Source organism: Silurus meridionalis, chromosome 3, assembly GCF_014805685.1.
Source record: "Silurus meridionalis isolate SWU-2019-XX chromosome 3, ASM1480568v1, whole genome shotgun sequence".
Classification (NCBI taxonomy): Eukaryota; Metazoa; Chordata; class Actinopteri; order Siluriformes; family Siluridae; genus Silurus; species Silurus meridionalis.
The window spans coordinates 6,370,680-6,386,013 of NC_060886.1; the positions used below are offsets into that span (position 1 = coordinate 6,370,680).

Consider the following 15,334-nt stretch of genomic DNA (forward strand, 5'->3'; position numbering starts at 1 on the left):
AGTTGCTCAGTATCTTCATAAATCTTCAGGCTCTTCATCTAGACGTGTCAGTGGTGTGTTCACGTGTGTGGAATGGTGTGATGATGGTTCAATGCATTTTAGCCAGTATAGTGTATGACGGCTGATCTTTTTGGTCAGCGTAAACTGACACACACATGAAATTCACCATAAGGGTTCGATCAGAGTCGTGAAATCTTCTACACATGGACTTTTCAGGTGTCTGCTGGTTATTTTTTTGGAGCTTAAACACGACTTAGATGAAATAATGTCATCTTCACTGCTCAACAGTTGAAGGAGTTTTTGTCCTGTCTATACCATGCTACCAGAACACCTTTTCCACAAAATGACTAAGACATTTAAAAAAAAACATTATTTTGCAGAAAACACACTGATCAAAATTAGAGAACACTTTCGGATACCTCCCAGTTATTGGTGTTAATCTGGTACCTGGTGCTAATTTCCTTGATTATCTGTCAACCCCTATTTAACTGGCAGCCTAACTTCCAGATTCACTGACTCTGCAAGATGGTGGGCCGTTTTAAAGTGACTGAAAGCCTCCGGCAGCAGGTTGTCCAGATGAAGGCCAAAGGGATGACCCTATCAGCCATAGCAAGACAAGTTCGTCGTTCCAAATCTGTGATTTCAAGAATATTGACTCTTTACAATCTTTTTGGAAATGCCTTAGTTATTTTGTGGAAAAGGTGTTCTGGTAGCATGGTATAGACAGGACAAAAACTCCCTCAACTGTTGAGCAGTGAAGATGACGTTATTTCAGAATTGTTCAATTGTTTATAAATTGTTCTCTAATTTTGATCACCAGTGTATATGGACATGTCCCATCTTTAAAAAAAAAAAAAAAAAACTGTTGCAGACATCATATTCAAAATGACACTTTTCTTTAGAATAAAATGGTAAATATTTTCACACAAAACAATTTGAAATGTTTTATTGTTTGTTTGATTGTAAACAGAATATGGATTTATAAGATTTTTAAATCATTGCATTCTGTTTTTATTTGATGCAGCGCCCCAAATGTTTTTGATGATTTTTTTGTAATTATAATTATTATAACAAATAATTAATTTTTTTTAGAAATGTCATGAAAAAGCATATGCATGTCAACACTAACATTCCCCCGCGCACGAGAGGTTGGCGCGCGCGCGCTCGCAGGCTGGTGCGCGGGCGCGCGAGCGCGCGCTCACGCCGTCCAGCGCCCTCTTCCGGTCGAATCCCGGAAGCGCAGCGCTTCCTCCTTCTTCCTGCTCTCTCCAATGTTCGTCGTCCTTCTCCTCCTCCTCCTCCTCCTCCGGCTCCATTTCGACGGGATTTTTCATCCTCCTAACCGCCCCGGATCAGGACACGACCGCGTCTAAGGTAAACGGGAAGCTCCGGGGTTCGAGCCAGGGCCGAAAACGTCGGCCTGGCTCTTCGGGTTTAGGCGCTTGAAGAACCGGGGGGGAGAGAAGGAAGAAGAAGAAGAAGAAGAAGAAGAAGGAGGAGAAGAAGAAGCAGCGCGAGCGCGACACACACACACACACACGCACGCACACACGCATGCATACACACGCATACAGCGCGCGCACGCGAAAGGGAGAGAGGGAGAGGTAGAGGTGGTGGTGGTGTTGGAGGAAGAGTGGAAGAAGAGAGAGAAAAAGAGAAAGAGAGAGAGAGAAACTGACTTCACGCATCAGTTGCGTATAGTGGAGCATAAACAAACCTCGCGCGCGCCTCCGAAATTCCCCGCACTCACACACACACACACACACACACACACGCATAATAATAACACGAGCGCGTGATAGATTTGGTATTTTTAGCCAATGCAAACGCTTTCTTTTTCTTTTTTTCCCTTTTTTTTCTTGCATGCTCTCGCTTTTGCATTCCTCTTTCTTTCTTTCCCTCTTTCTTTCTTTTCTTTTTCTTTTTTAATTGTATTTCTGCAGCTTTCCTTTGCACCTCTCTTTTTCTCTCTCCCTCTCTCTCTCTTCTCCAATCCGCAAAACACTCCCTTCATCCCCTCCTCTTCCCTTCCCTCCATTACTTCGTGCATGTGCGTGCGCGCGTGTGTGTATAAGCGTATATGCGTGTGTGTGCGCGCGCGTGTGTATACATACATATTATATATATTGTTGCGTATATATTTGTGCGTAAGTGTTTCCCTTTAAACCAGTTATAAAAACACTGTCGCTCCGTGTGGAACTGAGGGAAAGGGCTAGTGTGTAGACCATCATGACCATCAGTGATGCATGTGGAGTTTTTGAAGGCCATCTGTGGAGATCTGAGGATCTGGATTAACCTGTGCATGCTTGCTCCTATCCTCCTCCAATGCTCCAGGGAGAAAGGAAAGAAAAACCCCTCCACAAATGTGCAAGCATGATGTCCTTGCAGGAGGAAAACAGGTTGGAGAAGATCTTGGAATAGATCTTGGCAGGGTTTTTTTTGAGCATTGAGCATGCGATGGAATCAGATGAAGGTTGAAGTTGTGTCTGGTTGGACTCCTATTATATACATATATTTATATATATATATATTGGATTGTTTTTACATTTCTGGATGCATGAAATATCTCGAGGTGTTCTGTACGATATGAGCGCAGAGTATCGGTATTGTGATGATGTTAAAGGAACTGTGTCTCCACTCTTCTGGGAAGATGTTCCACTAGTGTTGTGTTAATAAAGTCAGGTACTGATGCAGGTGAGGTGAACAGGCCTGCATTCACGTTCCTCTCAAAGATGTTTAATAGGGTTTGAGATCTTTAGCAGGCCACGCAAGATCTCCCAACCCATGTAAAGACATATCTTCACCGAGCTGGCTTTGTGCGCAGGAACATTGTGGAACTGGCTTTTGGGTTTTGAGTTCAAGTGAAGGGGAAATTTCATGCATGATCCAGAGATCTTGGTGGTAACCATTTGGTGAAGAACCACATACGGGTGGAAGAAAAGTCAGGCGTCCCAATACTTCTGGCTCAGTCATGTGTATTGTTGAACGGTTGCTAAAACTTGGAGAACGAAGTGGATTTTTTTTCTTATCACTTTAATAACAGTCACCTGGTCCTAAGCGCTGTTTTCAGTTCCAGATAAATAACACACCAGAAGACCGTCCTCGTGCTCGTTTCCCCCCCGAACGCTTCAGGAATGCAAATGCTGCACGATGAAATGTCGATTTTTTCTTCTTCTTCTCCCCTCAAGGTTCCCCGAGGGTTCCCTTCATAAACCAGTTCTCTCTGATCACCAAACGCGCTCTCGTAGGGTTTTTATGTAGAACATTTAATGCATTTAATGATTACTTTAGAGGGACGAAACAACAAAAAAACGAAACAGATTTGCGGTTTTTTTACTTGTTTATTTGTTTGTTTGTTTGTCTGTTTTGTTTGTTTTATCTCAAAATTTTTTTGTAGTGAAGGCACATATTTGCTCTTCAGGACGTTATCGAGGTCAAATATCACGAGACTAAAAAATAAAATCTGTACCAACATCCAGGCTGAAATGAGACGTCGTGTTAATGTAGTGTTAATAACATCCAGGCTGAAATGAGACGTCGTGTTAATGTAGTGTTAATAACATCCAGGCTGAAATGAGACGTCGTGTTAATGTAGTGTTAATAACATCCAGGCTAAAATGAGACGTCGTGTTAATGTAGTGTTAATAACATCCAGGCTGAAATGAGACGTCGTGTTAATGTAGTGTTAATAACATCCAGGCTGAAATGAGACTTCGTGTTAATGTAGTGTTAATAAACATCCAGGCTGAAATGAGACGTCGTGTTAATGTAGTGTTAATAACATCCAGGCTAAAATGAGACGTCGTGTTAATGTAGTGTTAATAACATCCAGGCTGAAATGAGACTTCGTGTTAATGTAGTGTTAATAACATCCAGGCTGAAATGAGACGCCGTGTTAATGTAGTGTTAATAACATCCAGGCTAAAATGAGACGTCGTGTTAATGTAGTGTTAATAACATCCAGGCTGAAATGAGACGTCGTGTTAATGTAGTGTTAATAACATCCATGCTGAAATGAGACGTCGTGTTAATGTAGTGTTAATAACATCCAGGCTGAAATGAGACTTCGTGTTAATGTAGTGTTAATAAACATCCAGGCTGAAATGAGACGTCGTGTTAATGTAGTGTTAATAAACATCCAGGCTGAAATGAGACGTGTTAATGTAGTGTTAATAACATCCAGGCTAAAATGAGACGTCGTGTTAATGCAGTGTTAATAACATCCAGGCTAAAATGAGACGCGTGTTAATGTAGTGTTAATAACATCCAGGCTGAAATGAGACGTGTTAATGTAGTGTTAATAACATCCAGGCTAAAATGAGAAGTCGTGTTAATGTAGTGTTAATAACATCCATGCTGAAATGAGAAGTCGTGTTAATGTAGTGTTAATAACATCCAGGCTAAAATGAGACGTCGTGTTAATGTAGTGTTAATAACATCCAGGCTGAAATGAGACGTCGTTAATGTAGTGTTAATAACATCCAGGCTGAAATGAGACGTGTTAATGTAGTGTTAATAACATCCAGGCTAAAATGAGAAGTCGTGTTAATGTAGTGTTAATAACATCCAGGCTGAAATGAGACGTCGTTAATGTAGTGTTAATAACATCTAGGCTGAAATGAGACGTGTTAATGTAGTGTTAATAACATCCAGGCTAAAATGAGAAGTCGTGTTAATGTAGTGTTAATAACATCCAGGCTGAAATGAGACGTCGTTAATGTAGTGTTAATAACATCCAGGCTGAAATGAGAAGTCGTGTTAATGTAGTGTTAATAACATCCAGGCTGAAATGAGACGTGTTAATGTAGTGTTAATAACATCCAGGCTAAAATGAGAAGTCGTGTTAATGTAGTGTTAATAAACATCCAGGCTAAAATGAGAAGTCGTGTTAATGTAGTGTTAATAACATCCAGGCTGAAATGAGACTTCGTGTTAATGTAGTGTTAATAACATCCAGGCTGAAATGAGAAGTCGTGTTAATGTAGTGTTAATAACATCTAGGCTGAAATGAGACGTCGTTAATGTAGTGTTAATAACATCCAGGCTAAAATGAGAAGTCGTGTTAATGTAGTGTTAATAACATCCAGGCTGAAATGAGACTTCGTGTTAATGTAGTGTTAATAACATCCAGGCTGAAATGAGACTTCGTGTTAATGTAGTGTTAATAACATCCAGGCTGAAATGAGACGTCGTGTTAATGTAGTGTTAATAACATCCAGGCTGAAATGAGACGTCGTGTTAATGTAGTGTTAATAACATCCAGGCTGAAATGAGACGCCGTGTTAATGTAGTGTTAATAACATCCAGGCTGAAATGAGACTTCGTGTTAATGTAGTGTTAATAACATCCAGGCTGAAATGAGACGTCGTGTTAATGTAGTGTTAATAACATCCAGGCTAAAATAAAAAGTCGTGTTAATGTAGTGTTAATAAACATCCAGGCTAAAATGAGACGTCGTGTTAATGCAGTGTTAATAACATCCAGGCTAAAATGAGACGTCGTGTTAATGTAGTGTTAATAACATCCAGGCTGAAATGAGACGTCGTGTTAATGTAGTGTTAATAACATCCAGGCTAAAATGAGAAGTCGTGTTAATGTAGTGTTAATAACATCCATGCTGAAATGAGAAGTCGTGTTAATGTAGTGTTAATAACATCCAGGCTAAAATGAGACGTCGTGTTAATGTAGTGTTAATAACATCCAGGCTGAAATGAGACGTCGTGTTAATGTAGTGTTAATAACATCCAGGCTGAAATAAGACGTCGTGTTAATGTAGTGTTAATAACATCCAGGCTAAAATGAGAAGTCGTGTTAATGTAGTGTTAATAACATCCAGGCTGAAATGAGACTTCGTGTTAATGTAGTGTTAATAACATCTAGGCTGAAATGAGACTTCGTGTTAATGTAGTGTTAATAAACATCCAGGCTAAAATGAGAAGTCGTGTTAATGTAGTGTTAATAACATCCAGGCTGAAATGAGACTTCGTGTTAATGTAGTGTTAATAACATCCAGGCTGAAATGAGAAGTCGTGTTAATGTAGTGTTAATAACATCCAGGCTGAAATGAGACGTCGTGTTAATGTAGTGTTAATAACATCCAGGCTAAAATGAGAAGTCGTGTTAATGTAGTGTTAATAAACATCCAGGCTAAAATGAGAAGTCGTGTTAATGTAGTGTTAATAACATCCAGGCTGAAATGAGACTTCGTGTTAATGTAGTGTTAATAACATCCAGGCTGAAATGAGAAGTCGTGTTAATGTAGTGTTAATAACATCTAGGCTGAAATGAGACTTCGTGTTAATGTAGTGTTAATAACATCCAGGCTAAAATGAGAAGTCGTGTTAATGTAGTGTTAATAACATCCAGGCTGAAATGAGACGTGTTAATGTAGTGTTAATAACATCCAGGCTGAAATGAGACGTGTTAATGTAGTGTTAATAACATCCAGGCTGAAATGAGACGTCGTGTTAATGTAGTGTTAATAACATCCAGGCTGAAATGAGACGCGTGTTAATGTAGTGTTAATAACATCCAGGCTGAAATGAGACGTCGTGTTAATGTAGTGTTAATAACATCCAGGCTGAAATGAGACTTCGTGTTAATGTAGTGTTAATAACATCCAGGCTGAAATGAGACGTGTTAATGTAGTGTTAATAACATCCAGGCTAAAATAAAAAGTCGTGTTAATGTAGTGTTAATAAACATCCAGGCTAAAATGAGAAGTCGTGTTAATGTAGTGTTAATAACATCCAGGCTGAAATGAGACGTGTTAATGTAGTGTTAATAACATCCAGGCTGAAATGAGAAGTCGTGTTAATGTAGTGTTAATAACATCCAGGCTGAAATGAGAAGTCGTGTTAATGTAGTGTTAATAACATCCAGGCTAAAATAAAAAGTCGTGTTAATGTAGTGTTAATAACATCCAGGCTAAAATAAAAAGTCGTGTTAATGTAGTGTTGATCATAGCAACAGTTTTATTTGTCTTTGTATTTTAATTATTTATTATTTACTCGTTCATAGTTGTTATTTTATTACAATACTTTTATTGCGAAGTTTTTGCAACAAATTGGCAAATTGTGCAGTCAGTTTTCATAGCCTCTTTCTTTCTTTCTTTCTTTCTTTCTTTCTTTCTTTCTTTCTTTCTTTCTTTCTTTCTTTCTTTCTTTCTTTCTTTCTTCCTTTCTTTCTTCTTTCTTTCTTTCCTGGTTTATTTCGCTTTTTATTCATTTGTTTGCTCTTTCTTTCTTTCTTTCTTTCTTTCTTTCTTTCTTTCTTTCTTTCTTTCTTTCTTTCTTTCTTTCTTTCTTTCTTTCTTTCTTTCCTGGTTTATTTCTCGCTTTTTATTCATTTGTTTGCTCTTTCTTTCTTTGTTTGATTCTTTCTTTCTTTCTTTCTTTCTTTCTTTCTTTCTTTCTTTCTTTCTTTCTTTCTTTCTTGGTTTATTATTTTCTTGGTTTATTTCTTTCTTGCTTTGGTTCTTTGTTTGTTTGTTTGGTTCTGTTTTTTCCTTCCTTCCTTCCTTCCTTCCTTCCTTCCTTCCTTCCTTCCTTCCTTCCTTCCTTCCTTCCTTCCTTCCTTCCCTCTCTGGCCTATAATTTTTTAAATGAAGATAAAGATTATTTTTATTTTCATTTGCCCATTTCTATAATTCTCTCAGTCTTTAAAATCGTTTTTCTTAAATGTTTTTCTTAATTTGTTTGTTTTCTTTCTTTCTTTCTTTCTTTCTTCTTTCTTTCTTTCTTTCTTTCTTTCTTTCTTTCTTTCTTTCTTTCTTTCTTTCTTTCATTGTTTAAAAATGTTTTTATTTTTATTTATTTATTTTTTTAAGATCTCAGCCAGGCTTTATACATCACTTCTTTTTTATCACACTGCTCCTCACAGTAAAGCCTTATATTCTCTCTCTCTCTCTCTCTCTCTCTCTCTCTCTCTCTCTCTCTCTCTCGTTAGATAAAATAAACCCGTAACTTTTACACCGTGTGTTTTTTCCTTTGGCTGTGGCACTGCTGCTGTTAATTTGTAAGCTCCATCCATCATGGTATAATGTGTTACTTTCCCCCGTTTCCTGACGCTCACCTCGAATATGCCGTAACGCCCGCGTGCTCATGACTACCTTCTTGTTTTCCATCTGAGGTGGGGAAGAAAATGTCCGGAGAAAGGCAGAGGTCGGATGACGAGAGTCCCAGCACCAGCAGCGGCAGTTCAGACGCCGATCAGAGAGATCCTCCGGTGGCCGAGCCCGAAGAGCAGGAAGAGAGGAAGCAGCCCACACCTCCTCAGCAGCAGCAGCAGAAGAAAGCGTCCAAACAGTCCAGCAAAACTCCAGCCAAGCTGTCCTCCAGCGCCAAAAGGTAATTTCTTCCCCCACACCTACACACACACACACACACACACACACACACACACACACACACACACACACACACACAAAGTCTCGTATTCAGTGCAGGTACTTTAGCAATTCAGGTGTATTCATTAACCAGGGCAACACTCTGAGTGATTATTAGTCCCGTTAGTTTGCGCAGAAAAGCACTTGGTGGATGTGTAACTCATTTTACACGTTGTAGAACTGACCTGCACCTGACACGTGCATGTTGCCTGCACCCGCTTCATTAATCCGCATTGTAATCATCTCCCTAAATACGCTATACAGAGTAGGTATCGGGTCACCTGACTTTTCCAGCCACATGTGGTTCTTCCTTAAACTGTTACCTCAAAGTTGGAAGCACCCAGTTGTACAGGACGTCTCTGCATTTTCACTTGAACTACGAGACCCAAACCTGTTCCAGCATTCCAGTGCTTCTGTGCACTAGGCCGTATGGTTTACATGGTCTGGAGTGGAAGATCTCCTGCTATCAGGGGTGGAAGGTATTTTTGTCTACTTTTTAAAGTCTTTTTTTGTACTTTTACTGAAGTATGTTTTGTTTGAAGTATTAACTACATTTTAAAATTAAACCTTAAAAATAAAAAACAAAGAAATCAAAATAACGCGAGGGGGAAAAAAAAACACGCCCGGACACTACTGCATTGACGGATTGTTGGGCGGAGAACAAATACGCTAAACTCACAAGAAAGAAAGATGAAGACCCCAACCGTAGGATGATTTATATCCCCTTTTCCTATTTAAACTACACTAGAATCCTCCAACTCCAATTTTAAAATGAGAGACTTTTTACCTTTACTTGAGTAGATTTTTCGAGCGGTAAAAAGTCAAATTCCATTGAAGTAACAGTAACTGAGTAGAATATTTTCTTACTCTTTCCACACCAGACCTCCACACCTCACCCCACCTGTCTTTACTAACACCCTTAAAGCTGAACAAGCTTAAATCTCCACAAAATCCAGTGGAACATCTTCCAAAAAGAGTGGATTTTATTATATGTGCAATGGTTCAATCATCTTCATCATCCGAATCAGAATACTTTATTGATCCCATATAGGATCTGTTTGGTTGCAGTTGGTCACAGTAAAATGAAAATAAACATTAAAGTAAAATACAAAAAATTGAAATAAATATACATATTATACATATTATGAAAATTAAATTTGTAGCAGCAGTGAAACAGATGGCAGAAAAAAAGTCTGATTACAGTGATAGTTATACAAGTTATTGCACATGTAACAGTTAAAATTATTTTATGAATGAAAATCTATAACCATGACTATATACATATATATATATATATTCACCAATCAGGTAGAACATTATGGCCACCTGCCTAATATTATGTTGGTCCACCTTTTGCTGCCAAAACAGTATTGACCCGTTGAGCATCAACAGCATGAACTTCTTCAGCAGTTTGAGCTACAGGAGCTCGTCTGTTAGATCGGACGTCTAGACGTCACAATTTGTCAAACTCGCTCAAATCCTCACGCCCATTTTTCCTGCTTCTCACATCAACTTTAAGGACAAAATGTTCACTTACTGCCTAATAAATTGCTGTTATATAGTTTGATGGCCACAGGCAGAAATGATCTCTGAGTCTAAAGAAAATCTTATGGTCAGGTGTCCACAAACTTTTGCCCATTTGCTGTAGTGTGATCATTTTTATAGAGAATCTGGAGACCAGATCCACTTTTTTTAGTGTAGGATGAACCGAGTCTGGATCAGATGTAACCCTTTTGTGTGTGTGTGTGTGTGTGTGTGTGTGAGATTCAGTGACGGATCTTTTTTATCAGCGTGTCATAAACCAGATGGGTTCAAAAAGTCAAAAAGCCGAGTGAAGATTATTATTTCTATCTGAAGCTCATTGTGAGATAAAAAAGAAAAAAATATCTGACACACACACACACACACACACACACACACACACACACACACACACACACACACACACACACACATACTCGTGCACACACACCGTCTCTCTTTCAAACAGTGCTTTAAACAGCTCTTGTGTTTGTTAAATGAAGGATCTCGGCTGGAATCAGATTATATGTAAAATGAGACTCATGCAAACATTTAATTATAGCGCTTATTATTACATCCCGATATTGTTGTTCGAACGGTGGGTTGATCCTGTTTTTTTGTTGCAGCTCTGACTGTAGTGCCACCTGCACGGTTTATGTTCATGTTCTCGTTTTAGTACATTATTGTTTCTATAGCTCACACACAGGGACTTAAACTTTTTAAAGCGATGACGCATTCACAGGGGAAGTGCACGCATTTCAAGCTGATGGAAGGAGTCTCCAGTATCAGCGGGCAGTTTCCCTCAGAGGTTGAAGCTGTGGGTTTTTTTTTTTTTTTTACATCTTCATGTTCAGACGATCCTGTGATCGATCGATTGTTCTCAGGAAAAAGTATTTTTAAAGCTGTGGGCGGGGACAGGAAGTTACGCAGTGTTAATTAATAAATTATTTGTATTTATGTAGAATACTTTTTTGATCCCACTGAAAAAAAATTGTCATTTCTTCGCATAGCTTCCTAACATCGCTAGGGTCAGAGCGCAGGGTCAGCTATGCTACAGCTCCCCTGGAGCACAGAGGTTTAAGGGCCCTAAGAGTGGCAGCTTGGCGACACAAGTGCTTAAACCCCCAAACTTTCCATCAGTAACCCAGAACCATAACCACTGGCGTACCACCTTCTTAAAAAACAGGACCGAAAGGGTTTTGGTGCGAATTGGTTTTAGTGACCGAAGCTGCAAGGGACAGCAATTATTTATATATTAAAATGAGTGAAGAAAGATTATGACCGAAAGGTACGGTCAGGATGACTTATGCAAATTTTTAGAAATTATATAGATAAGTAGGAAGAAGTGCGTAAATATAGTGGAAGGCTATGCAGTGTTTTAGTGTTTTTTTTAATTTCCTCTTAAAACTGACTTTTTCAGGATAGACTTCAGGTGATATATTTATTCTTTTTTACAGATGTTTATTTTGACTTATTTAATATTATTATTATTATTATAATTATTAATCTATTTATTTATTTAATTGTATTTTTATTTATAATTTTTTATGCTTGGAATGCGCTTTAAGATGTAACTTAAAGGCGCTGTGTAAAATAAAGATTATTTATATATATATATATATATATATATATATATATATATATATATATATATATATATATATATATATATAAAGAAATAAAGAAAATTATTATTATTATATAGAGTAGTAAGTAATAAATAGAAAATGAATACATATTGCTCCTGAATGTATTTGCATGGATTGCATGTGAGTATGAGTTTTAAGTGCTCATGAAGCCTGGGGGGGAAATAATTCAATCCAATTTGATTTGTAAAGCACGTTTAACAATGAACATTGTCCCAAAGCAGCTTTGCAGAGATAAAGAGGTCATAATATTTTAATTTTTATGTTAATGCCAAATGAGTGAGCCGGCTTCGACAGCGGCAAGGAGAAACTTGTGCCGTGAGGAAGAATACTTGAGAGGAACCGGACTTGAAATGGAACCCATTCTTATCTGGGTGGCACCGAATGTTCATTTCTAACAGTTCCATCATTGTTGAGGTTCTGTGATAGGCGCTTAAATGCAGAACTGTTCGTGCAACCTGCGGTCCTACGCCATTGTAGTCGATTGTACCAGTTACAGTCAAAATCCATCCTCATAGTTTTTGAGATGTTTATTAACTTCATGGATCTTTGGGCTGTTCATGTGGAACCATGCTGAGGAAGCTGTACTGATTGGTCTTCAATGGAAGAGAACGCCATCCAGTGGTAGGGCTTCAGGATGAATCAGGCGGATCTGAAAAGAAGAAAGGGACAGGATTGCTGTTCAGTGATACATGAAAGGCTGTTCTCATGTCTTGTAGTTGTGGTTCTTGGTGGGTGTGTGATGAAGGATGATATACAAGCTTTAACAAAGAAAATGCTTAAAGAAGAGGCCGTTGGAGGAAAAAAAATAACAGGAAACAGGAAGCTTGGCCTTTTTTTGTATATTTGTTATAGCGGAAGAATTTTCCATATGTCCATAATATGCCCAGTGGTTCACCACTGTTTCTTCCTTGGAGCATTTTAACAGATACTGACCACTGCAGACCAGGAACATCCCACAAGGGCTGCAGTTTTGGAGATGCTCTGACCCAGTTGTCTAGACTTCACAATTTGTCAAACTCGCTCAAATCCTTACTCTCGCCCATTTTTCCTGCTTCTAACATAAACTTTGAGGAGAAAATGTTCACTTGCTGCCTAATGAGTCCACCCACTAACAGGTGCCATGATGAAGAGATAATCAGTGTTATTCACTTCACCACTTATAATGTTATAATGTCATAATGTCTTGCCTGATCGATGTTTAAGGAACAAACGTATATATTCTTTCAATACCGCTTTATCTCCGTGAAGCTGCTTTAAAAGATTTGGGCGATACAAATAAAAATTTATGGAATTGAAATGAGTTTTGGGAGTTTTCAGTCAGCATTCCGGTTCATCACAAAGTTACAGAAGTCAGGGTTGCGTGCAGGACACGTCAGGTTCTGTTACTCCAAGAGACGCCATGTCTTTCATGGAGCTCGACTGTGTCTCATAGTTCCAGTGAAGGGAAAACAACAGAGCATACAGAGACCGTATATACATTTGTGTGCTTCTAACTTTCGACCGTTTGGAAAGAACTGCATTTGGGTGCTCACATACTTTTGGCTTGATTTTTTTTTTTTTGAGATTCGATCCATTTGTGTCCAGTCAAACCCACTAACAACAGTAAAAATCATTTCCTGTCCTTTACTAGACTGAGTGCTCTCAAAGCTCATATCGATGATTATCATTAGGATCGTTGTTGTTATTATTATTATAATAAAGTAAATAAGCTCTATTGCCCGAGCTCTAATGCCGTTTCCTATCACTCTTCCTCAATGGAGCGAGGACGGGATAAAAGTAAAGAAAGACGCACACTCGTCTCCAAAAGCTTGCAGGCCCTTCATGTGTGGGAAGAAAGGGCGAGTAAACCGCGCTCTCTCGTGCTGCAAACATGCTAAATCCTGCCCTGCTCCTCAGCCTGCCGCTAATGTTTTCCCCGACAGTCCCCTGTCAAAAACTCAAATTCTCCCACCACCTTCCCTTTCCATCCTTTCCGTTCCCGTCCCTGCATAGCCCTCAGTCCCTCATTTGTATGTAAGCTTTTAAAGCCAACCTTTTGTGCTTAAAGCGAGTGGAACGGTCAGGGGGCGGAGCCCGGGATGAAGGGGGCATGGCCTTTCAGATCAGAAGTTCTTTCCAGAATTTATTTTTTCCCCCCGATTGGGCTCCGGCCTGCAATAACAAAGAGGCAGCAGCCATGTTAGCTGGAGCACGGCGTGTAGTCGACTCTGCTCTGGTAGAGGGCACTCGAATTCTCGTGACTCACACACACACACACACACACACACACACACACATGGATCTCACTCACCAATCTCTCCCCCCCTTCTTTTCTCTCTTTCCCTCTCTCTCATATCCCCTCCCTCTCTCTCCTTCTGTCCTCTGTCTCCCTTCCTCTCTCCTGTCTCTCCTACAGAATCCAGAAGGAGCTGGCAGAGATCACTCTGGATCCTCCACCCAACTGCAGGTAGGCACTTTATCGCTCTTTCAAACACTTGAGAGCTTTTTTATGTTAAACACCAGCCGGTGCGGTGGCTTTTAAACTCAACACACACGAGCCAAGAGACTCCACAGGACCGGGATTTATACTGCTGAATGGCTTCCTGAGTGCGTTCTGTGTCCTGCACTGTTATTATCATTATGGTTATTATGATGATGATGAGGATTGGCGTTAAGGGGATTGCTGACGGACAAGACGCGTTTTTGGGCGATGCTCAGGATTGTTTTTTTACGAGTTCCGTCCCCATTCGGATGATCGTTTTAACTCAAGGAGTCACACTTCATCCAAAAGTGTCTGATGCTGGTGTGTTTGTTAATACATGATAGAAGTTGGCCATACACATGCATTTGGTTATTTAATGTATGTTTCTCTGTGGGTTTGGAGACACAGTGGGTGTCATCTGTAACCATGAACAAAACTTTGCTGCGTAGCTCAACACTGTTTTGGATATTCATCCAATTGTGGCCTGAAGCCCACTGATGTGGATGAGGTGAAAAGACCTGGGCTGCAGTCAGTGTTCACATTCATGATGTTTAATAAGGTCAGAGCTCCATAGCAGGAGATCTTCCACTCCAATCCATGTAAAGCATATCTTCGTGGATCAGAGAGTCTCCAAGATCAAATGAGTGAAAATCTTTCACGCTACAGCATCCAAAGAACTCTATACAACTGTGTGTGATTATTTGGGTGGAAGAACCACATATGGCCGAAAAGGTCAGGTGTCCCAATACTTTTGCTCCACACCGGTTGATACCAAGCTCCCGAAATTGGTGTGCGCGAACGTGTTCAGCTTGTTTATCAGCGTTGTTTTTGCGTCTCGCGCGGGTTCTCATTAACGCGGTAGCTGTTGTGTCGGTTGGATTTGCATGTTAAACACTTTATTGGGCCGTGTTTTTGTACGAGCTCGACAAGGCCGCGGCGTGCGTACGCGGCTAATTATAAGCTGCTTTCATGTTAAATGTTTCGTTTTGTTTATCCGTTCCTTTAATGCACCGTACACAGCTAATTTAAACGTTGGAGAAAGGGATGAAAAAAACAAAATCCAAAGATTTTTTTAAAGCATTTCAGCATATACACCGACTAGACATAACATTATGAGTGGTGAAGAGAATATCACTGATTATCTCTTCATCATGGCACCTGTTAGTGGGTGGATTTATTAGGCAGCAGGGGAACAGTTTGTCCTCAAAGTTGATGTGTTAGAAGCAGGAAAAATGGGTGAGCGTAAGGATTTGAGTCTAAACTATTGACGTCTAGACGACTGGGTCAGAGCATCTTTGTGGGATGTTTCTGGTCTGC

The 15,334-nt window shown here is 39.5% G+C and overlaps 1 protein-coding gene across 1 annotated transcript in view; it reads left to right on the forward strand.

Moving 5' to 3' along the window:
* The first annotated feature begins 1,219 nt into the window (after positions 1–1,219).
* Positions 1,220–15,334, forward strand: part of ube2e3 (ubiquitin-conjugating enzyme E2E 3 (UBC4/5 homolog, yeast)) — an 82,161-nt gene continuing 68,046 nt past the window's right edge. The window contains exons 1-3 of the mRNA XM_046845209.1: positions 1,220–1,374; positions 8,131–8,348; positions 13,952–14,002. Of these exons, the coding sequence (XP_046701165.1) occupies positions 8,143–8,348; positions 13,952–14,002 (257 nt within the window). The 5' untranslated portion in view covers positions 1,220–1,374; positions 8,131–8,142. The remainder of the gene's footprint in view (positions 1,375–8,130; positions 8,349–13,951; positions 14,003–15,334) is intronic.